Source organism: Hipposideros armiger, unplaced genomic scaffold, assembly GCF_001890085.2.
Source record: "Hipposideros armiger isolate ML-2016 unplaced genomic scaffold, ASM189008v1 scaffold_185, whole genome shotgun sequence".
Lineage (NCBI taxonomy): Eukaryota > Metazoa > Chordata > Mammalia > Chiroptera > Hipposideridae > Hipposideros > Hipposideros armiger.
Window position 1 is genome coordinate 1 of NW_017731535.1, and position 23,854 is coordinate 23,854.

The 23,854-nt window shown below is 42.2% G+C and overlaps 1 protein-coding gene across 1 annotated transcript in view; it reads right to left on the reverse strand.

Annotated features, from left to right (window-relative positions):
- Nucleotides 1-213: 213 nt before the first annotated feature.
- Nucleotides 214-23,854, reverse strand: part of CSMD1 (CUB and Sushi multiple domains 1) — a 1,699,370-nt gene continuing 1,675,729 nt past the window's right edge. Inside the window, exons 57-63 of the mRNA XM_019652695.1 lie at nucleotides 22,930-23,109; nucleotides 21,624-21,668; nucleotides 18,663-18,824; nucleotides 16,260-16,372; nucleotides 15,379-15,466; nucleotides 5,091-5,223; nucleotides 214-3,413 (exon numbers count right to left, since the gene is read on the reverse strand). Coding sequence (XP_019508240.1) covers nucleotides 3,254-3,413; nucleotides 5,091-5,223; nucleotides 15,379-15,466; nucleotides 16,260-16,372; nucleotides 18,663-18,824; nucleotides 21,624-21,668; nucleotides 22,930-23,109 — 881 coding nt within the window. The 3' untranslated portion in view covers nucleotides 214-3,253. The remainder of the gene's footprint in view (nucleotides 3,414-5,090; nucleotides 5,224-15,378; nucleotides 15,467-16,259; nucleotides 16,373-18,662; nucleotides 18,825-21,623; nucleotides 21,669-22,929; nucleotides 23,110-23,854) is intronic.

Consider the following 23,854-nt stretch of genomic DNA (forward strand, 5'->3'; position numbering starts at 1 on the left):
CTTGACTTCGGTTTGGAGGGAACCGAAAGTTCTCATTGATTTTAAGCCGCGGTATCACGGCTCCTCGCGTCTGCCTTTTATGAAGCATGACGGTGATGTCACAGCTGGGGGCAACGGTGAGCCGCTGGCGACACTCCTGGCGGCTTTCCACCTCCCGCCAGGCTCACACACACGCAGGAAAAGTCAAATAACTTCACGCCGAAAATAGAAATCTAAAATTAAATATTTAATTAGAGCTCTGATTTGCTTTAAAGATAGGTGGCATTGCACAGGCTATATTACACTCTGTATAATTTTTTTTCTTTGACAAAAAAGATACTGTTCATTTTAACAGGCCACTTTAATATTAATACATGTGTAATAGGATCGGAACTGAAAATCAGCTAGAGGTGGTACAATGTACATTATTGGGAAAATTACAGTTTTGTATTGTAAAAACATTTATTTTTTTTAACAATTTACCTACATTAATCAAAAAATTACAGCATATTTAATAATTTTACAAATTCTTCATAAAAAATATATCTCTGTACAAAAAGGTCTTTTGCACCTACTCGTGTCAGCAGCATGTGGTGGATGGTGAGACGGGTGGGGGTGACGATGGATTTCCTGATCAGAATGCCAGCCTTCTTTTTCCCCTTTTTTATAATAGCTTTTTTTTGTCGTTGTTTACAAAATATTTTACAGAAGAAAAAAATTATTGCAGCTAGCCTGAAGAAAGGCAAGATGTGTGAGACAAGCAGCAGTTTAAACAGCTTTGAAGCACGTGCCCTGCATTCGCGCGGCGGGCCCTCGCGCGTCCCCTCTGTCGGGAAGAGTCCTCAGGCTGCCCTGCCCCCAGCAGACCCGCTCAGCCCGCCCACACCCTCAGGGGACCCGGGCAGAGCCCCTGCGGGACCATTCCACGGAGTGTCCTTGTTTAAATAACATGCTCCAATGTGACAACCAAAGGACGTTTGACTTTGCACACAAAGGAAAAGAATAGCTAATCTGATATGTGGTTTCCTGACGGATGTCCTGTCATTTCAGGGCGCAGGGAGGTCATTGACCAGAGGGCAGGTCAGCAACGCGGGCGAAAGACATCGACTGAGACTCGGAAGTCAGCGCTTTGCATCTCGTTTGAGTGACTCAAACTCAGATATGTACAGTATATTTATATGTATGTATATATATACACTCAGTAGAGATAGAATTACCCTGTTCTCCCTGCACGGAGCCTCCCTCCCTGGCCGGTTCCGCGGGCGGCCAGTGCCTGGCTGGCACTGACCTCATCCCGTCTAAAGACAGGAGGTCACGGGAGGGCTCCAGGCTGCAAAGCCAGCCTCTGGGCCTGGTGTCAGGCTGGCCAGAGAAAAGCGCGCAGAGACTCCAGCATAATACTGTGGGATTCAAAAGGCAAAGAAGGAACTAGGTCAGTGATGCCCTCCCGGCAGCACGCGCCCTTCACGCGCACGAGGCCCAAACAGTGGGTGCCCAGTAGGAAGATGGACTAAAATGTTCAAAGCACAATGCACAACTCTGAAAGGATGAGCTGACATCCTGACAGTTTTTTGTTGTTTTTTTTTTCATTTCTCACTTTTGAGATCCTGCATTGAAATGTGCAGCCAACAGCTCTAGCAGTCTGAAGCCAGGTGGGCACCCATTCACTACAACGAGGGACCTGACACGTCTGTGGGGCCAGCAGGACTGCCACCACGGGACACGCTTCATAGGTAGGGCCGGTTCTTAAAACCCAACTGAGAGGATATGTTTCCAGAATCTTTTCACCAAACGGTTATAAATAAAACTAAACAGGATGTTCCCTTTGAGTTTGTGACAACAGATGTTCTCACTGCTGTAAGTTCTACGTCAGGTTTTGATTTTATCCACGTTGGGGATCACGCCTGCTTCAGACGGTAATTTATAATTTACCAAGAATGAATTCTAAACTTGAAAAATCACTGGAATTTTCTTTCCATCTGGAATTATAAAGCATGAAACGAAAGACAAGCTAATCAATCAACCATGGCGTAAGGAAAGACGTGTGTGTGTAATTTCTCCTCGCCGCCAAAGAAACACTTGCTATTTTGATCCTTCTGATCCTGAACAATTTCCACCCAGTTCAAGCTGCCTCTGGGGTGTGTAGTCTTTCACCGTGACAGCAGAGAGGGACGGCCCAGCACAGAAGGACAAACACAACGCTAAAGGGAAGGCTGCTTTGTGAGCGAACACCCACAAGCTCATGAGCTATCTAAAATAAATTACTATTCACATTTTTACATGGCAGATAGAAATTGCTGCAGACCTCCCACTATGAAGCTGTATAATACTGACAATGATGGGGTGACGCCGGGACCACAGGGAGAAAACGTGTGGGAAAGAAAAGGCCTCGTTTTGTTCTTGTTGGACATCTTCAGTGAGTTCAACACATGTATGGAGCTAAAAGAAGCGAAAATAGAGTGAATCTCTTCAATACCGAATTCCCTTGACAAACCTGTGCCACATCTGGGGACTCTTGTCTTTTCCTAACTGATCAACTAAACGGATGGTGAAATGTTTTGCTTGAGACTATGAGAGATGCTTATAATACAATGGGTAGTGTGTATAAACCCTGTGTAGTTTATTTTTATCAGATTCTTACTCAGTCATTCATAACACACTAGTGCAAAAAATTGTGCATCAGAAATTCTGCAATAGAACAGCTGACTGGGACATTTGCACATGGCCCCAGGGATGGACGCCAGGCGGCTGCAGGTCCTCAAAGTTTGTCAGGTGTCAGGAGGGCGGTGGCACATGGGCCGGGTGTGCGTCCACCCCAAAGGGAACTTCCAAGAGAGCTTTTTTTTTTTTTTTTTTTTTCCAGAGTGCTTGCATTCATGGGGGTTACAAAAAAGAAAAAATGACAACGTATTGTGGTGCTACCATTTTGTCACTGCCCCCGAGGGCAGTATCCACGTGCCCAGGACCTTGCGCTGGAAGGAGCCCAGCCAGGCAGAGTGCGGAGGTTGGAGCCCTGGCGACGCGGCTCCTCCGGACGCCTTGACCTCCGGTCGTGGGCCTTGACCCCGGCGGGGGCGGCCGGCACTCGGAATCCACTCCCAGGATGACTCGGAAGACTCGGCCCGCAGGCCCGGGCGCCCCTGCCGCACGCGCTGGGAGAAGCCGTGACGTTCGCTGCAGCAAAGCCGAGAGGAGGAGGGTGGGTTATGGCACCAGAGGAATGGCTGCTTGTCCGTCCGAGGTATGGCTATCGTCTGTCCTGCGGCACTAAGGGCTATACCACTGTGCACACTGTGTTCAGAGTCGTGTCAAACCGCACAGCCTTGGCTTCTGTGGGTTTTAAGTTTGTGTCATACATGGGGTTCTCAAATGAAGCTTGTCCGTTGCTGTTTTCATGTCCGGCATAGCCGTTGTACTGAACTTTTGGTCTTGTTCTAAAGTGGAAGACAAACACACACCGTTAAGGCCCTGATTTCAAGAGAAAAAGACGCGTCAGCTGGGACTGTGGGTGTAAAATGACTCGTCAGCCAGCAGGGAATACACAGAAAAGGTGCCAGGCAAGCTGGCGGGGCCGCGCCCTCACACGGCTGGCGTGTCCTGTTGGTGCTTGATGGCTGGCATTATCCAGGGGGCTTTAAAAATCGAAGCGGGTTTCTAGAATCCAAGAACTAGCTGATTCCAACTAGGAATCCTGGTCGACTGGCAAGATCACGCTGGTGCGGACAGTTTGGGTGTGGGCATCCGTCCATCACTTGTCAGGTGTATGACCTTGAGGAAGTCGCTACATTTTTTACTCCTATCTGCAAAGCAGCAATCAGGTGCCCCCTTTCAACAAAAGTATAAACGTTGGTTCTCTGTCATAACTGACAGTCACTAATTCTTAGCCCTTTTTGTAATACAATTTTGTCTCCAATGAGTAGGCTCTAGAAGACACTACACTCACTGTGAAACTATTGTTTACATGTCTGGTTAAAAGAAAACCCCTCTGTACACTGAAGATTAGACAATTAAAAGATTTTTTAGATATAAAAGACCTGAAACTACCTAGTCTCACCACTCCCCCGCAACACACACACACACACACACACACACACACACACTTTTTTCCAGAAGAAATTACATAAGAAAAATATGCCAGGTGGTAAGAACACAACTTTAATGTAAATAACCACACTGGCAAAATCATCACTTGACATGGATGTAAAGAAACTTCTGTTTTAGTGGTTACCAGTGGATTTCCTTAAGTTACCATATGTTCATTAAGAAAATGGGAACTAAAAAGTGTGTGACTCCCAGAGAACTAGCTTCTGTCAGCAGAAAAGCCATCTGCAGCGGCTTGAGGAGCTGCAGACTTTGACACTGAACTTAAAAATGCTCCAATAGCAAAAATAGGTAAACAAATTCAGCCAAATCTGAATGGAGCTCAGCCGTGGCTAACATTTTCATTTCATCTCCCAAGTCACGAGTCACCACCATCCCCTCGTTGCCAGGGAAACGCGGCAGACTCGGATGAGACTCCCGGACCCTGGAGAGGAGGCCACGTGGACATAGTGAGCAAAGAACCCTGGGACTCCAAGCATGTCAGTAACGAGAGACACTCCAAAAGGAGCAGAGACAAGGTTTTGTCTGAAGTGCGCTGCCACTCGTGAAGGACGTTTTAGATCTGTAGAGGGGAAGGAACGAGTGGAGAGAATGCTGATGGCTTGGTGTGTTCCCTGGACAGGTGGCTAGAGCTCAGGAGAAAATGGACCTGTGAGGTGTCTGGACCACCAGGTGGGGCTTGCTTGCTGCTGCAAAACCCCCACATTCCTCATCTGGCCCTGAAACAGAGAACTATAAGACCCCGCAGATTTAGAAGTCACGGGCTTAGGAGCGGCTCTCCCGTAGCCCTGAGATCAGAGCCTTCCTTCACAGCACAGCCTCTCGGTGTCTTGCTGAAAATGTATAGCAGATAAGGAAAACAACAAAACTTTCCCGTATGGGCATTCTCAAAGTATGAGAGAAGATCGCACGGCAACAGAAGATACATGTGTGAGTGTGAGGGCGTGCACACCATTACGTCAATACTTTACAATCGCAACATGTGCAAACAAATGGTGTTGCTACGGTACCTGTGTTTGTAGAGGTAAAATGCAAACCCTGATAAAATTAGAGCGAAGAAGGGAACCAGGATGGCAGCTGCGACGGACCCGCTGCTGGTGCCGTGATAATGCTGTGACGAGTCCTGGTCAGAGCTTAGGGGATCTGGAAAAGAAACGGACTGTTTAGTTTGTAGTAACTGCACTTATGCATAAACAAAGATACATTTATGATACATTTTATAAATGGATATAAATTCTACATGAGGCAGGAGATGCAATTCCATAGGGAACCAACTGATATTCTTTTTCCAAAGATATTAATATCCATCTTAATGACCAAAACACAGAAACCGGATGATTCCTTCCTGGCATTCAGCAGGACAATGAAAGGCTCCCACTCCCAGGGCTGGGAAGGCGAAAGGGGTGATACACCTTCTGACTTCTGCCTGTAGCTCCACATGTTTGCAGGTGCATAAAAACTAACTGAAGGCAGCATCCATATGCCTTTATCTAGATAGAGAGATGGGTAGAATTTGCTGTTTTCTCCTTTCCTAAGGCACAGACTCAGCAAAATAGAAGTCACTGAAATGGTTACGTAGCCCAGGTCTCTATGTGGATGACATCAAGCTCTGCATATGCGAATGTGTTGTGTAATCTGTTCTTTTATGTAGATTCCAAAATTCACTCCTGAATATAGAAATACAGTAAAACCTCGGAGTGCGAGTAACGTGGTTTGCGAGTGTTCCACAAGATGAGCTAACATTTCTAATGTATTTTAATGTGGTAAACAAGTGATGTCTTGCAATACGAGTAGTTTGTTTCTAGAACGAATTATGCTCGCAAACCGAAGTGTTACTGTACTCAAAAGAAGAACGCAGCTCAAGGTTGTAAGTTTCTATGAGAACCCAACAGGATTCTATGGGAAAACGTGATTTCCATTCATCAGACGGTAAGGCGGATGTCAGCGTCTCTAACGTTACAGACGTGACCACTGACCCTGCAGTCACAACTCCTCAGTGACAAGTACTCGCATGGCACTGTGAGCCATGCAGACACGGAACATTCAAATCAGAAGACGTTTACTGATTATTGCCAAACGAGGAAGTTTGTTCTAAAGAGTTCACTATTTATAAAGTACGATTTTGAAAGGTATTTGGCTTAATCGCATGGACGCTCAGATGCTCGTGTGTAGTGAACTATGACTGGGTCACCGGAACCCAGCAGAGCTGTTACAAAGAAGCTGGCTGGGTGTCAGAAGTTCATGTCCAGAATTTATGGGATAGTAAATAGAAAGAGAAGCTTCATTTCTTTTTACAAACCATGAATGCAAAGAAACGATCCAATGCTAAAAATATTTTAATAGCTTTTAAAATAAAAATCCTTGAGTTTTTATGTAAAAACGTTAACACTACCTGTCATAAGCTTCCATAAATGCAGCTTAGGCTATTCCCACCATTCAGAGGCCTGATAGGTTTATCTGATCGTTGCTGTTGGCTCTGTCACCGAACCACATCTTTTTGAGACCCTTCTGTATCAGCACGTAGGACTCAGGTTTAATTTTCTCTTTTCAGATGCACGCAGGACGTAAAGGCCAGACGCTGGGCTGTGTCATCTCAGCGCCCAGCGTCCAGGTGACAGCGAATGAGCAGAGCGAAGCTGGCCTGAGCCTCCCACCCAGACACTGATGCACAGCACCCTGGGGCGGTTTAGAATTGATTCCCGTGGCTGTCGGGGTTAGAGCCTTGGGGACGATATCGGATGTCCCCGGTGGTGGTCCCAGCAGCAGCCCACACAGTCCAGAGGCGGCAGTGCGGCTGTCACAGCGGCCACCAGAGCTGGCACGGTCCCACAGGGACTCCCCAGGTACACTACTCAAAGGGGTCTGGTGACGGTTACTTGTCAGGAACCTCAGCTCCTGAGCACGATGCCTGGCACCTAGCGACGCTTCCCTGGGCCCCGCGTGCTGGAAGGAAGGTTAGCCCCGGCTGCCGGCCGGGCTCGGCCAGCCCCCCTCTGGATCCCATGCGTCAAACAGAAGCTGGAACGCAGCAGGGGCTCCGCACGTGTTGGCGAGATGGAAACCAGTGCTGGTGTGGGCAGTCTGAGCTCCTGCTGGTGTCCATGACGAGGCCACACCTCCTCCAGGTTTCTATAACTGTCTCCTCGCCTCATTCTAATACATCTGTATTCTGCTTCAATTCACCGACAGTGTTTTCTGCAAACAGGACTATATAGCTTTGGCCGTCACAGGGCTCACAGTCCCCGTCAGGACTGGAGACCTGGATGACACAGGCACGTCACATCCTGATGCACAGCCACACACACAAGGGGAGGGCTCTGCGAATTACACACCAGCCTTCCTCTGAACGCATTAGGCTGCCTGGAGACCCGTGGGAATTCCAGCTGTTTACCCTGGTTTTAATAATTTAAAGGGTAATATATGCACATGGTATTAATGAAAATGGTATAAAATATATGACAATAAATAATAGAAAAGGACAGCAGGTATAAAGGGTCACTCCTTGCCTCTTTATGCTGATGGGTTTAGTTTTCTTTTTAGGGCTCTTCCAGCGACGTGCTGTTAGTACTTACGACTGTCTCTCATTATTTTGCTACAAATTGGGCGTACTATTTACATTTTCTGTATTCGGCTTTTGAAACTTAACCATATCGTTCCGAGGTTCTTCCATCAACACATGTGAATCCGATTTGATTTTCTGAGGTGTACAGTATTCTATTGACGGGACACGTGGGACTTATGTAGTCAGTCTAGTTTTGAAGGACATTTAGGCCACTTCTAGTATTTTTCTATAATGATGCTGTGAAATCCTTTTTCTACAACTATACATCCGCAGGAGTCTAAATATACAGGACAGACTCTAAGAAGTCAAATCCTTGCAGCCTAACTGAATTTGAAACACTTAGTGTTGCGGTATCTTACCTAATTGCCCCCAAAGAGGTGCCTCCATCTCATTTCAACCGTTACGTGATGAGGGCCGTTACACAAACGCGTGGAAAACGGTCTACTGTCTACCTGCCACCCTCCCCTCTGCCCGCCTCTCCTCCCTTTGTCCCTTCTTTGTATTATCTCTACTTTTGCTGCTACTGCTACTCTGACAGCTCATGCATGACATGTAATTATTTTCTCTTACATTTCTTCATTTAAGAATGAGCGTGAGCACCTTTTCACATGGTCTAAGCTCAGTCATTCCATTAAAAAATTTTTTTTCATTCCATTTTTTAAAAGAGCATTATTTAAAGAAATTCTCATACTATCGCATTCACCCACTTAGAGCATACATACAATTCAACGGTCTTAGTATGTTCACAGCATTGCAATCGGCACCACAATCTAGTTCTAGAACACTGTTTTCTTCCCTAAAATAAACCCAGTACCCCATAGTCGTCATTCCTCACCACCCCCCGACCCCAACCTCCAGCCCCTGGCAACCACTGACCTGCTTTCTGTCAAAGATTTGCCAGTTCTGACATTTCATAGACATGGATCACTAAATCTGCATTTTTTGAATAACAGTCTATTAGTTTCAGGTGTACAATGAACGTAATGATTAGACATTTACACCTCTCACAAAGTGATCACCCCCAAGTCTACGACCCATGTGACACGGTACACAGCTATTCTAGCACCATCCACTAGATTCCTTGCGCTGTACTCCACATCCTGTGACGATGTATGTGTTTCAGCTGACCTTCAGTATTATTTTATATAAGTTTCAGGTGTACAGTGCAGTGGTCAGGCATCTATATAACCTATGAAGTGACCCCCTGATAAGTCCAGTCCCCATCTGGCGCCTTACGTAGTCTTTACAACATTTCTGACTATATTCCCCACACTGTATTTCGCATCCCCATTACTATTTTGTGATTACTATTTTATACTTAACCGCTTCACCTTTTTCACCCTGTTCCCCAACCCCACTCCTGTCAGGCAACCATCAGTTTGTTCTCTGTATCTCTGAGTCTATTTGTGTTTTGTTTGTTTGTTCTGTTCTTTAGATTCCACATATAAGTGAGATCATATGGGATTTGTCTTTCTCCGTCTGACTTATTTCACTGAGCGTAATATTCTCAAGGTCCATCAATGTTGTTGCAAATGGTAAGATTTCATTCTTTTTTAAGGCTGAGTAATATTCCAAGGTATGTATGTACCACATCTTCTTTATCCAATTGTTTATTGATGGACATTTTGGTTGTTTCCGTATCTTGGCTATTTTGAATAGTGCTGCAGTGAACATGGTGCATATATTTTTTTGAATTAGTGTTTTGGATTTCTTTGGATAAACACCCAGGAGTGGAACTGCTGGGTAATAAGGTAGCTCTATATTTAATTTTTTGAGGAACCTCTGTACTGTTTTCCATAGTGGCTGCTCCAATCTGCAATCCCACCAACAGTGCACGAGGGTTCCCTTTTCTCCACATCCTCACCTATACTTGTTTGTTGATTTATTGATGATGCCATTCTGACAGGAGTGAAGTGATATCTCATTGTGGTTTTTATTTGAATTTCTCTAATGATTAGTGACGTTGAGCATTTTTTTATATGCCTGTTGGCCATCTTGTATGTCCTCTTTGGAGAAATGTCTCTTCACGTCCTCTGCCCATTTTTTAATTGGATTGTTTTTTTTGGTGTTGAGTTGTATGAGTATTTTATAAATTTTGGATATTAACCCCTTATCATTGGCAAATATCTTCTCCCATTCAGTAGGATGTCTATTCATTTTGTTGATATGGTTTCCTTTTCTGTGCAAAATCTTTTTAGTTTGATGTAGTCCCATATGTTTATTTTTTTCTTTTGCTTCCCTTGCCTGAGGAGATGTATCAGTAAAAATATTGCTAAGGGTCATGTCTGAGAATTTACTTCTATATTTTCTTCTAGGAGTTTCATGGTTTCAGGTCTTACATTTAAGCCGTTAATCCATTTTGAGTTTATTCTTGTATATGGTGTAAGAAGGTGGTCCAGTTTCATTTTTTTGCATGTGTCTGTCCAGTTTTCCCAGCACCATTAAATAGACTGTCTTTACCTCAATATAAATTCTTGCTTCCTTTGTCATAGAATAAATGACTACATATGCCTGGATTTATTTCTGGGCTCTCTTCTGTCCCATTGATCCATATGTCTGTTTTTATGCCAGGACCATGCTGTTTTGATTACTATAGCCTTGTAATATAGTTTGATATCAGGTAGTGTGATACCTCCCATTTTGTTCTTATTTCTCAGGATTGCTGGGGCTATTCAGGATCTTTTATGGTTCCATACACATTTTAGGATTATTTATTCTAGTTTTGTGAAAACCGTCATTGGTATTTTAATAGGGATTGCAGTGAATGTATACATTGCTTTGGATGGAATGGACATTTAAACTATATTAATTCTTCCTATTCATGAGCATGGTATATGCCTCCATTTATTTGTATCTTCTTTAATTTCTCTCTTCAGTGTCTTATACTTTTCTGAGTACAGGTATTTTACTTACTTGGTTAAATTTATTCCTAAGTATTTTATTTGATGCAATTGTAAATGGGATTGTTTTCTTAATTTTTCCTTTTGATAGTTTGTTATTGGTGTATAAAAATGCAACTGATTTTTGAATATTAGTTTTGTATCCTGCTACTATACTGAATTCATTTATCAGTTCTAATAGTTCTCTTGTGGAATCCTTGGCACTATCTCTGTATAGTATCATGCCATATGCAAATGATGACAATTTAACTTTGTCCTTTCCAATTTGGATGCCTTTTATTTCTTGTCTGACTGATGTGGTCAATACTTCCACTACTATGTTGAATAGAAGTGGAGAAAGTGGGCAGCCTTGTCTTGTTCCTGATCTTCAGGGGAATGCTTTTAGCTTTTCCCCATTGAGTATGATGTTAGCTGTGGGTTTATCATATATGGCCTATATTGTGTTGAGATACGTTCCCTGTATTCTCACTTTGCTGAGAGTTTTTATCTTAAATGGATGCTGGATTTTGTCAAATGCTTTTTCTGCATCTATTGATATGACCATATGATTTTTATTTTTCATTTTGTTTATGTGGTGTATCATGTTAATTGATTTGCAGATATTGAACAAACCTTGCATACCAGGAATGACTCCCTCTTGATTGTGGTGTGAACTTTTTAATGTATTTCTGAATTCATTTTGCTAATATTTTGTTGAGGATTTTTGTACCTATGTTCATTAGGGATATCGGCCTATAGTTATCTTTTTTTGTATTGTCTTTGTCTGGTTTGAGGATCAGGGCAACGGTGGCCTTGTAAAATGATCTGGTAAGCTTTCCTTCCTTCTGGATTTTCTGGAATAGTTTGAGGAAAAGAGGTGTTAATTCTCTCTCTCTCTCTCTCTCTGTGTGTGTGTGTGTGTGTGTGTGTGTGTGTGTGTGTGTGTGTGTGTGAATTCTTTTTTGAATGTTTGGTAAAATTCACCTGTGAAGCCATCTGGTCCAGGGCTTTTGTTTGTTGGGAACTTGTTGGCTACTGATTCAATTTTGTTGGTAGTAATCAGTCTGTTCAGATTTTCTGTTTCTTCTTGATTCAGCCTTGGAAGATTGTATGCTTCTAGAAATTTATCCATTTCTTCCAAATTGTCAAATTTGTTGGCATATAGTTGCTCATAGTGTTTTCTTAAATTTTTTTGTATTTCTGCGGTGTTGGTTCTAACTTCTCTTTCTTTCTGATTTTATTTGGATCCTCTCTCTCTTTTTTTCATGATGAGTTTGGTTAAAGGCTTTTCAATTTTGTTAATCTTTTCAAAGAACCAGCTCTTGGTTTCATTGATCTTTTCATTGTTTTTTTGGTCTCTATTTCATTTATTTATGCTCTGATCTTTATTAATTCCTTCTTTGCACTCACTTTGGGCTTGTTTTGGTGTTCTTTTTCCAGTTCCCTTACGTGTAAAGATAGACTGTTTACTTGAGATTTTTCTTGTTTCTTTAGGTATGCCTGCATTGCTATTGGGTTGTTGGAAAAGTCATGACGTATTTTTCTGTTTTTCATTGCAAAAATGCGTCATGACTTTTCTGACAAACCAATATGAATTTCCCTCATAGGACCGCCTTCACTATGTTCCATAGATTTGGGGTTGTTGTGTTTTCATTTTCGTTTGTCTCAAGATATCTTTTGATTTCTTCTTTGATCTCATTGTTGACCCTTTCATTATTTACTAGCAAGTTATTTAGTCTTCATGTGCTTGTGTGTTTTTCAGTTTTTGTCTTGTAACTGATTTCTTCTTTCATACCACTGTGGTCATAGAAGACACTTGATATGATTTCAATCTTCTTAAACTTATTGAGACTTCTTTTGTGGCCTAACATGTGGTCTATTTTGGAAAATGTTCCATGTGCACTTAAAAAGAATGTATATTCTGCAGCTTTGGGGTGAAATGCTCTAAAAATATTAATTAAATTCATGTGGCCTAGTTTGTCATTTAAGGCCTCTGTTTCTGTGTTGATTTTCTGTCTGGAGGATCTGTCCATTGGTGACAGTGGGGTGTTAATCCCTTACTATGATTGTGTAAATCTGCATTTTTTTGAATGACTTCTTTTCTGCAGCATGATGTTTTCAAGATAATATTCCACTGTATGGATAGGCCCACCCACTGGGGCTGTTAGGAATAATGCTGCCATAAGCATGTGTGCACCAATTTTTCTATGACCATATGTTTTCAGTTCTGTTGGCTGAACATTAGGAGTGAAATTACTTGGGTTTTTGGCAACTCTATGTTTAACTATTTGATGAACTGCCAGACTGTTTTTCACAGGAGCTGTGTCATTTTTATATCCCATCCGCAAAGCACAGGAGTTCCAGTTTCTGTATATCTTTGTCACCACTTGTTTTCCTTATGATCATAGCCATCCAAGTGGACATGAAGCAGGAGTTCACTGTGGTTTTGGTTTGCATTTCCATGATGGTTAATGATGGTGGACATCTTTTTGTGTGTTTATTGGACACTTGTGTACCTTTGGAGAAATGTCTATTCAAATCCTTTGCCCATTTTTTAGTTAGGCTATTTGCCTCAACTAGTAAGCCATAAAAGTCTTTTATATGTTCTGAATGCAAGACTTATCAGATAGATGATTTGCACATATTTTCTCCCATTCTGTTTGTTGTATGTGTGTGTGTGGGTGTCTGTGTGGGGGTCATTTAATTTTAATGGGAAAACCAACCTATTGGTCAGTTTCTTACACATGCTTTTGCATTAGAGTTGTCTTTCACACTAAGTTGGTTTAGTATCTGTTTAATGATAATCACTTTTATTCCAGTTCTTCTACTGACTGGAGACAATTAAGAGGTTGTTTATTTTTATCCATTAAAAATAGGGTTTAGCCATAACTCTTACATGAATGGTTGTTTTTGAAGCACTACTCAAACATAGACTTTTGTAATTATTTAAATGGGAGACTTGCTTGTGATTCAAATTATTTTGTGAGCCAAATTGTTTTTCCTGACAATAAGCTCATCATCACATAAGAATAAAGATTAGTTGTTAAAGCAAGCTGGTATCTTGTTAGATTAAAAAGAAGTGGGGTAATGCAAAGAAAATTTGCAATAACAAAGTTACAGTTCAGGTCAGGTTCACTGGATGAGTAAGCTCAAATGTCTCCAGAGACTCCTGTACAGCTCGCTGTGTTGTGCTTAATTACTAGAGAGAGAAAGGGGCAAATAACTACAGAATTTGGTTTAGAGCGAGAGGAAACTTTACCCATCATTAGCGTTGAGCTAATGCATTTATTCTACTTCATTACTGCAAAATAATATAACCCAATTTAAAAAATCGTCTCAGCCATTGCTGATATTATACTTTAAAGCTCTTCTATTTAAATGCACTGAATTTGGAATGGAGGAATAAGAGTATTATATGATTAATTACCCTTTTTGATCAAGTTTTTTGAGGTATGATAACATACAGGTTGGTAAACATTTCCTTTGGAATCCTTCATCTTGATCAAAGTCTTATGAAATGAACGCATCAATGCCAATCATCACAGAATATTGCATTCACATCCTTCTGAGAGTTAGCTGTGGGATCCCAACCTGTACGGTGATATGCTTCTCTATAAAATTAATATGTTAATAGCATTCTGCAAGTCACGTATTGCTTATGCTGCTATCCAGAGGAAAGCCTGTGCTAATCTCGACACAAAAACGCATTCTCTTGTCTGTGGTAGTAACCATGGTAGTAATGGCTTGTGTGCAAAGCGCCGCGGTGAGCACAAGGCACACGCTCACGGCGCCGTGGAGGACACAGGGCGCATGCTCATACGGCGTCTCCATCTCCATTCCAGGGACTGACTGGCTTCTCCACTGAGATTTTGGAGGAAGAAACTGTAACTCATTTGGATTACCAAACTAGCAAGGGGCTGAGGTGAGACTCAGGTTGGTAATGGTTTCATGTGTTTTCCTTCTCTAATTACTAAGGTAAAAATCAAGTAGTAGAGAAAGGTATCAAGAAAGGAGGACGGCAGTCTGTCTGTCTATCAGGCTCTAGTCAAGTTTTCCACATATATATATGTAAATGTCATGAACACCTTTCCATGTTAGCATATAGTCCTCATTCCTTTCATGAAATATACTGATTGGAAGTGTTTTCTATTTAATCTAACACATAGAATAAAATTGTTTATTTATGTAGTTCCTTTAGGATAGACGTGTGGGACATACAGATTATTTCTAATTTCAACTATTCAGAACAGTCCTCTTTTGATCTCCCTGGATATGCAAAGCATCATGTTTCTACTTATCTGATTAAAAACTGTAGAGGTGGACTTGCTGGATGAAAGAGCATTGCCAAGTTGCGCGTATCCACCCACACACCCACCGAAAAGGAACACCCAAGTGCCTATTTCTACTATCCCCCAAAGCCGTTTTTTAAAATCGTTGACATTTTGATAACTGAAACAATGATCTATCTTTGTGTCCACAGTATATAGTTTTGAAATTTAAGCTCTTCTCGTGCTTGTTGGCACTTGTAATTGCTCTTACTTATACTTTTCTTAGGGTAGTTTGCTTCATTCTTTAATTGATCTGTATCCTTCCTTCCCCTCCCCCTTATTTTAATATCCCTTTATAAAGTAAGGATATCAGTTCCACATCTGGCATATTTTTTGCATTTTCCCATCTTTGTATTGTCTACTTTGCTATTCAACAGAAGTCTGTTTTGTCGTTCAGCTGTGACATGTTAGTCTCTCCCATGATTTTATTTGCTTCTTTGACAGTCCTGGCCTCTTTCGTTACTTCTCAGCAGAGTCATTTGAAGCCCAACCTGACATTTGCTTTAAAAATAACGTAAGTGCAGTTTACCTTGCCTTTCGAGCTTGAATTTTCCAAAGTCTTTCCCATGTATATCACCTTGGAAAGTAAATCCTCCCCTTTCAAGTCCTGATGAGACCTGAGAGGTGTGAAAAGGAAGAAAACAGTGCGTAACAAGATAACACCATTCTCTTCTCTTCTCAAAGCATAACTGTAATCTTCCTATTTAGATACTACAAGTTAAATATTTTATTTTTGCCATTTTTTTCAGTGACACATGTATAGTTAAAAATTGAAATATACAGTGAATTTCAAATAACTTATAAATTCTCATTCTCATTTTGATCTCAAAAATAGTAAATTTACAACACATTCATAGTTTAACTATCCTTTGTAATGGGGGAGACACAGATGAATTCAGATAGAACCTACATTACGTAAAACTCACTTTGTGTCATGACTTTTGGCTGCTGTACCATGGGAGGCTGTGTCCCCTTCATAGGTAATAAATTAGAGCAGAAGCAAATGGCTAAGTTGCAAAGAAGGGTATTAAGGTGGTGTCTTAAACCCCTTTGATGATCTGGGAATGATGTTTTTGGAACTTTTAGAGTGGTTCCCAGTGGTCTTGGGAAGAGTTTGGTCCTGACTCTTACTATGGTGTCAGCAAGCACAGCCTGGGCCTAAGTTCTCGTCTTGTCCCCTGGAGCAGTAGCCCATTTGCTCTGGGGCAGATTTTGTCTCATGTCAGGACCAGGTTTCGGCCATCATAAAATGAAGGGGTCCCATGACAATGCCGTTAGGGGAGGGGCTGCTGAGTTCTGAAGCGCAGACACGCGCTCCTCTCAGAAGTCTCCCTTTCTGCCGCACCCCTGTGCAGACCGTAACACCCAACCAACCTGTGCTTTGTAACAACCCTCCCATGCGGTACTTACGTAACCATCCAGTCCCCAGTTGTCATTTTCAAACTTGCTTACAAAAATGTCTACCGAACCTTTAATTTGAAAAGATTTCAAAAGCAAGTGGGCCTCTTCCTTCTTGTAAACTCCTACGAGAAGAGCAAAGCCAGTTATTCATTTCAGACGGATTCACGAGAGCTGATGGCGCAGGCACTCAACCCGTTTGGTTGGGAATATGGTACAGACACAGCAATATCACAGATAAGAGAAATTGTTATTATTTTTTAATTCTTGCTTCAGCATTTATTTTTCCTTAGAATCACTTATTAAAGTTCTGTCTATCTTAAGTAGGTATAATCCACTTCACTTTGGTGAATTGTATCAACATCTTTATCCCATAAAAATAATACGCATTCAATTGCATTAACTTTTATTTATATTCTCCTCACTTCTGAGGACAGGAGTATGTAGAAAAAAAGAGACCATAACTCCCCATGTAGCTACTTATAAAGATGAATGTCACCTTGAAAATGAAATGAACAGCATGGTGAACGAAATTTGATGGACACCTCTGTGTAGCCATAAGCTACCGGGCACCAAGTGAGTAAACAACAGCCTCACCTCGCAGCTACTCATGAGATAGTGGAAGGCTGCTTAGTACTCTTGCCTAGAGGTGTCAAGCTTGGCACATAAGACGAACTGTTTGCAGCTACAGCTAGTTCCCTCTCCACAGGTGAAACAAACCAACATATATAAACAAATAATAATGAAGCAAATGTCTTCTGTGCAGAGAAGACAGGTTCAAGGGTCAATGACATTGTTGGTTTCAGAGAACCCCACAGTTAATCCCCCTCACTCAAATTAGAGAAGCAAATCTCTGGTAACCCAGGAGTCGTCTCCACTGGCTGAGCACACAGGATGGGAGGGATGCCATCGGTCACGTCAGCTGACAGAAAGGGCCCCCTGAAGACTTTAGTTTGGGCTGGTGTGCATTTCCACCACAGCAGCAATGTGTTTTTGGTATCTGATTTAACTTCTAAAACTTGGAACCCTAGTTCTACAAGCTATAGGTAGAGATCACAATATCTATGTTTATGAGATTTCCTTTTTATGCTGATGAAATAGTAACAGCCAACAGAACATCATGTCCTGGTGGCGCTCCATAAACGTTAGTTTCCTTTCTTGCTCCACGCTCATTCTTAATCAGAATTCAAGTGCCAGGAAGTGTCTATACCCACGGGTACTCAGCCGGAGCAACTTTTCACTCACATACTTTCCTGAGTCTAGACCAGAGATTTTCCAAACTGATCCGTGGAGATTAGATGCATCAAAATCACATCGGAACATTTTCTTTTGGAAATAAAAATTCCAAATGCCATGAAGAGAAATATTAGCCAATGTAGTTAGGTGAGACTAAGGAATCTGAACATTTAAAAATGTCTGACATTATCTGACACGTGCCTAGAGCACCTGGTCTTAATCTTGTGTCCATCCACAGGGTCTAGAATGTGGCCGTGAGAGCAAGAACTCAAACAGACCCTGTTAACAATCCGTGAGTGGGAATGGTTTTGCCTTTCCTAAAGCCAGGGTATGTGCACTGTGTTTAGATGTCTTCCCATCCAAGTAGGCACAAAAGTGAGGTGTGAGGAATGGGGGGAAATATTGATCTGCTGTCATATTTTCTAAAGATTCATCATGTGAGAGAGTGGGTGCCATTCTGGGGTCCTTGGTTTTCAGAACCAGGGCTAGGGCTTATGGGTATCTTTAGGAGTGAGTCTATAAACCATGATACATGGGTGTAAGGAATGAGGTAAATTTAAATTAAAAGGGCACTAGATTTAGTCATGAAGGTGATCTGACCTTACTAGGTATGAGTGTGGGCTCCAGAGTCCCTCTGATTGCTACGTTCCCGCCCCCACTCTGCCGTGTCGCCTTAGGATGGCCACTTTGCTTTCCTGGGTGCTCCCCTCTCTCTTTTAATCAGTACCCAAAAAATGTTTAGTAAGAATGCTTACATCAAAGGACTGATGTAAGAATGAAGAAGGCAAAATACAGAAAGTCCTTAAAATAGCATCTGGCCTATAATTCTGAGCTGGTGTTACTTTAGTAACTGTGGGACAGAAACTCACCAGGAGCAAATGAGATTTTAAAAAGGAGAATATCTAGGCTTAGGGTTAGGGTTAAAAAAAGAAAGAAAAAGAACACAGAATGCATGTTGGAGCGTGCCTACCTGGGTGTCAGTCTCACGTCTCTGACTTGGTACGTGACGTGCCTGACCTTGAACAAACAGGTCCTTTTCCTGCACTGGTGGCGCGATGTTGACAAAGAGCAAATCTCACCGCCCTAGTGTGGGCACTGACAGGGCCCCGAGGGGCACACATGCAAAGCCAGCGGCACGGGACGTGTGCTGACACGCGTGGAACTGTGCTGGGCACCTACCTGTTAACTTCAGCTCCACTCGCGAGGCCTCGGTGAAGGTGGCGTTCACCTTGCTACTTGTCGCATTGAACCAATCCACAGTCAGAGTCGCCGGCTGTCTTTTCCCTAAATATTCATAATATCCTTTCCACACCGAATTGACGAAAAACACATCCGAAGGAACTGTGGGGGAGGAAAACCAGACAAATATTAGCATGCACAGAAACAATAAACGCGGGTCTTTAAAAACAGCTAGGTGTTTAAATGTAGGTACTTAAAACACAGAAGGCAGACTTGTTCAGGGGGACATCGCAAGTCATGACAATGACGAGGACAAGGATGACAGATGGCACTGGCCCTTCGCACCACGTGTGTAAGGACCAAATGGGACAGGAGGGAGATTCCTGTGAGGTCCACACACCTCTGTCACTGTGCTGGGGACATCTGATACGCCAGAGCACACCTCTCCTCACAGACCTGCCGAAAGTGGAGTGGACCCTGAACTGGATTAGTGTTTATTTTGCTTTACAGGAAACGTGTCCAAACGACCCAGAAAATGATGGCTGGTGCTTCATTAACATCCAGCTGTGCCTCTGAAGGACTCAGACGGCTCAGAGAACTGACACTCGTCATGAGCGTCTCAGCATCACTCCGAGTGGACGTGCTGGCTCAGGAGACAAACGCCGTTTCTCGAGGTCTTCACTTTATCAGTAGAGCCAGACTGTCTCAGCCTTGCTCTTCCATTTTACTTTAACCTCCTCATAAAGTGTTCCAGTATTGGTAAGAAAGTTACATTAAGTGGTGTCAAGTATCATTATATATATTTCAGAAATGAAAGGCTAGAAGTCTTTTAAAACATTAAAATTCATCTGGGACAAAAGTAGTTGCAAAGATTATTGAGATATTCCCTCTTGTTTTCACTGGTTAAGAAAAAAATTAAACTTCTTTTTTCACGGTTCTGCTAACCAGCGGTTCTGGAATGCGGCCCCTTTCGCAGCCCACATAGGAAACGCGGCGCTGCATCCGTGCTTCTCCTGTCTCTCGGCCGCCTGCCTCAGGAGGGGCCGCGCTGGAGGGCCACGGCGAGGATGGCTGGGCACACACACACTGCTTGACCCGGTACGCAGAAGGAAAGCTGCATTTCTCCCTAGCGTATCTTTCAGCAAATCCACTTCTGGCGACAAACGACGAGGACACGGAGCCGGAGCCCGTGCGCAGGCTTCTCTGCAGTCGCCCGTGGCCGTTCCCGGCCTCCCAGGCAGGCGGTAGGACGCACCCTAGCAACAGGAGTTACGCAAGCACCGATGCCATCACGTCCTATGGCTTTCAGGGGACCCGCCTTCCCAAGTCATTTTTAGAAGTTAACAACATCGAAATGGAGATACCCACAGAGGCATCTAACGCACGTGCTTACTGGTAAGTGGCTTTTAAACATTCTACCCGTCCATCGGCAGCATCACAGAGGCCCCGTTTTAATCAGCAAGCCCCAGATGACTCAGTTTAGAATTAATAGCCTTTAAAACAATATCAGGATTGTTTCCCTAATTGGAATTGATACACTCGGCCGAAGCTTTTATTGTGCTTATTCCAGCCATTCACTCAAGTTACTGTTGGTGCGCCAGGGCCTGAGTCAGGCAGATTGGGAAGAAGGGCGAAACCAGTGTCCGAGAAGCGGCTTCTTTGTATTCAAATGTGACCAGCGGTAATGTGGTGAGATGACTGTTTTGGGTCCTTGTCATCTGACTTGTTGCTGGTAGTGTGCAGTGGAATGCAACGATCAAACTGAAGGTGTGCCAGAGGTGGCCCCTTGACAAAGAACCACATTGAATGAGCACTTCCCTTCGGCGAGAATGAGAGCAGGTATAGTGGTGATAACGTATGTACCCGCAAAAAAGAAATGCGGATATTTCAGTGTCTTAAACAAAAAGGAAGCGTGCAATAGCAGAACACACACACCACCAGCAGCGCGATTCCTTCCACTGAACATGGTGTTGCCTGGGTGACGAGGACTGATTTCTGGATTTGGTGTGTAAACAACATCTGAATAGAACAGTCCATAAAGAGTTGAAAGAAAAGTAGTTTTTACACTTCATGGCGTACACTGGAGAAATGGCTCTTGTCACGTGACGGTTTGCCTCCTCTAAGAGTTAAATGTGTGACACAGCATGTGCCTTAACAAGAGCGTCACATAGACTCTTTCTACACTTGATTCCAGAACGGAGCTTTTTGTTTAAGAAACTAGTGTTGAAACCCGAATCAAGAAAGCTCTAGGAACGTGGCCTTATATATTTACAAAGCTTTTCTATTTTTATTAAAAACAGAAAAGTTTGTCTTAACTTCTACTCTGGGGCCACACTGTATTCTTTAAATATCGTCTACATTTATAACACACGTACACTGTGCGGGATCCTTTGGCGTCAAAGCGCCTTCCTTCGGGCCAGGGCTGCGTCTTGTGCTAGATCATGCATTTCTCAGGGTACCACGAGCAACAAAAGCGGGAATCACATGTTAGGAGGCAGGGGCTGCCTGAATGACGGAGACACTTGGGGACAAAATGGAGCGCCACGTCTGACCCGCTCACGTTAACAGTTACACTGTCACAATGCCTCATTCACTATGGATTCCTCGGTGAGAGGAAAGACTCGCACCCTCTTTATAAGGCTCTCCATTATATCACATTCTGTTATCAACACTGTGTGTCCATTGCTGCCTGCAAAATGCCTGAGGCACCTTTGAATGAAACAGTGCATGATTGTGCCAACGGTTTTCCTTTAAAATATTGTTATTCCGTAAACAAACCACTGTTATGGAAGAGAGAGAATTCCACATAGGCTTGGTGTTTGCATTAATTGAAATATTCACTTGTTCATGGGCTAAGGGAATCCGAAATCTGCATGTCAAAATTGGTTTCACTGTACAGGGTATAGCAGAGAACAAATCACTGTATTTGGTTTAAATCTGTAACTGTTCTGGTATACAAACCTGGAGTTTTAGTAACTGTTTCATTAACTTCTCTCACTCCTTTACCTACAAGTAAAAAGACAAATTATCATTTTCAAAAACATTTCTTTTGGAAGAACTTTGAAAAAATGTCAAATTGAAAGCAGTTTGCTTTCTCCAGATCTCCTGAATGTACAAAACATGAATAGTTCAGACATTGCCATAGAAACCCATGTGTTCACAGAGAATATCCGTATGTCTGTGGGAAAAGCGTGCGCAGCGGTTGGTGTGGCTCTAATGCGTGTGTTCCATTTCGTGTGTTACAACAGAGAGCCTTGCAAAGGAGGGTGGTTTTTGTCCATTTTCTGACTCCTCTTTGGGATATGCTGCCCCCAAATAATACAAAATAACTAAGATTTCATAGCCTTCTTCACTAAGTCTCCACCCACATCAATGAACTTACAAATTAATATTGGATGACACCAAATTATTTCCCTTGCAGAATGTTTAATTTGGTCTATCCAGTTAGATTTAACTCATAATCTCTTAGCTTTTCAAGTTTTGCATCAAACTACAAATTATCATTTTTAAAAATATTCTGTTTACTTCTATTTCTGAAAGAGAAGGGCAGGGGAAACATATATTAAGAATTCCTACCTTGAGAACTAGACATCCTAAGGTCCAGGAAACTAAAACTAGAGTCATGCACTTTACTCCATAATCTTTATTTATGATGTTGAGTACATGGCTTGTATGTAATCCCTGTTTGGTGGGGAACCTTTTAGGTTAGCTATCATCAAAAACCCAGAGTTATTACTCTCCTTTGTAAATACGCTAATTTGTGAATAATTAATGCATTGTTTCCATGTTAATTGCTTTTGTAATTTAAAACACTAGATCCAACGGCAAGCATACATACACTTATTCCACCACCAAACAGCTTGTGGTCTTAAAAACAACAGGGTTTAATTTAATATGTACTGATGCTTGGTGATATTTGCCCATTTTCATTAAAAATACATTTTCCAAAAATATACTGAATGTTATTTTTCTTTTAACTCATAATGCTTTTCTTCAACCAAAGAGCTTTTCTCCTTGGTTCAAATGTGACTCACAAGTAATCAAATCTATGCATCTCCTTAGCCTGTGCCTCCACTGGATCCAACACTGACTGCACACACGTTCACACATGCGGCTCACACACACTGAGCACGGAGATAGTGGGTGACTGACATCGCTTCCATGATGCTGCTGGCTCAAGGATCTCAAAGCTGCAAACTAGCCTGAAGGGCAACTGTGTCCGTCTCTGCTCTGCAGCAGTCATCTCAGTTCCTCGTCAGTGACTTACTTTTACAGACGGGCGATTTTCCTGTCCATTTCATATCTGCTTTACATGTCCTGTGCTCAGATCCACCCGCCAGGAAGAATCCCGGGTGGCAGGTGTACACCAAGGTGTAACCAAAGGCAGGGAGGTCGATGGCTCTCACGTCTGCGTGGGCTGGCGTTTCCGGCTGTCTGCAGGCGTGAGCTGAAACGGTATTTATCCCAGTGGGAAACACTGAAACTGTGTTCATTGTAAACGTAACATACGTGTCTAAAGAAATACGGCAAAAATTTGTAAATGGCTATAAAGTTACTTGACAATTTAAAATTTTGAATATAGTACATTTAAATATGTCCAGTCTCCAACTCTCAACATACTGAAGGCTGGTATTTGTCAGTTCCCCCTCTCTCTCCATATATACAGACATATATGTGTATGTATGATTGATTATGTGTAGAAATTTAGAATAGAAACCATAGCTTAGAAATAAGCAGATCACTTTTGATATATTAAGATAAATAATATGTTAAATTTCCTTAAAAGACCAGTTCTGTAAACTAGACACGTACACGTACACGTTCACGTGTATTTAGAAATGTGCTTTGATTTTTCTCTGATGGCAACTAGCAAATCTACTGTTCTGTTAAATGAACAATTCATTTTGGTAAAAATCTGAAGTGCATTGAGTAACTGAATTATTATAGGTTCTTAGTTCCTTTAAAAATATAATTTAGGAGTAAATAAGATTGTAATATTTAGATCTCAAATAACTTCTCATTCTTTATAAAGTTCACATACGTCTGTCAAGTAAAGGACGTGGCAGATTATTATAAGTTTACAATATTAAAATCATGAATGCAATCATTTTAAGTATCATAATATTTTGTATTTCAGCCAACTTTCAACATAATGAAGACCTGATATTAGCAAGCTGCACACGTGTGCACAT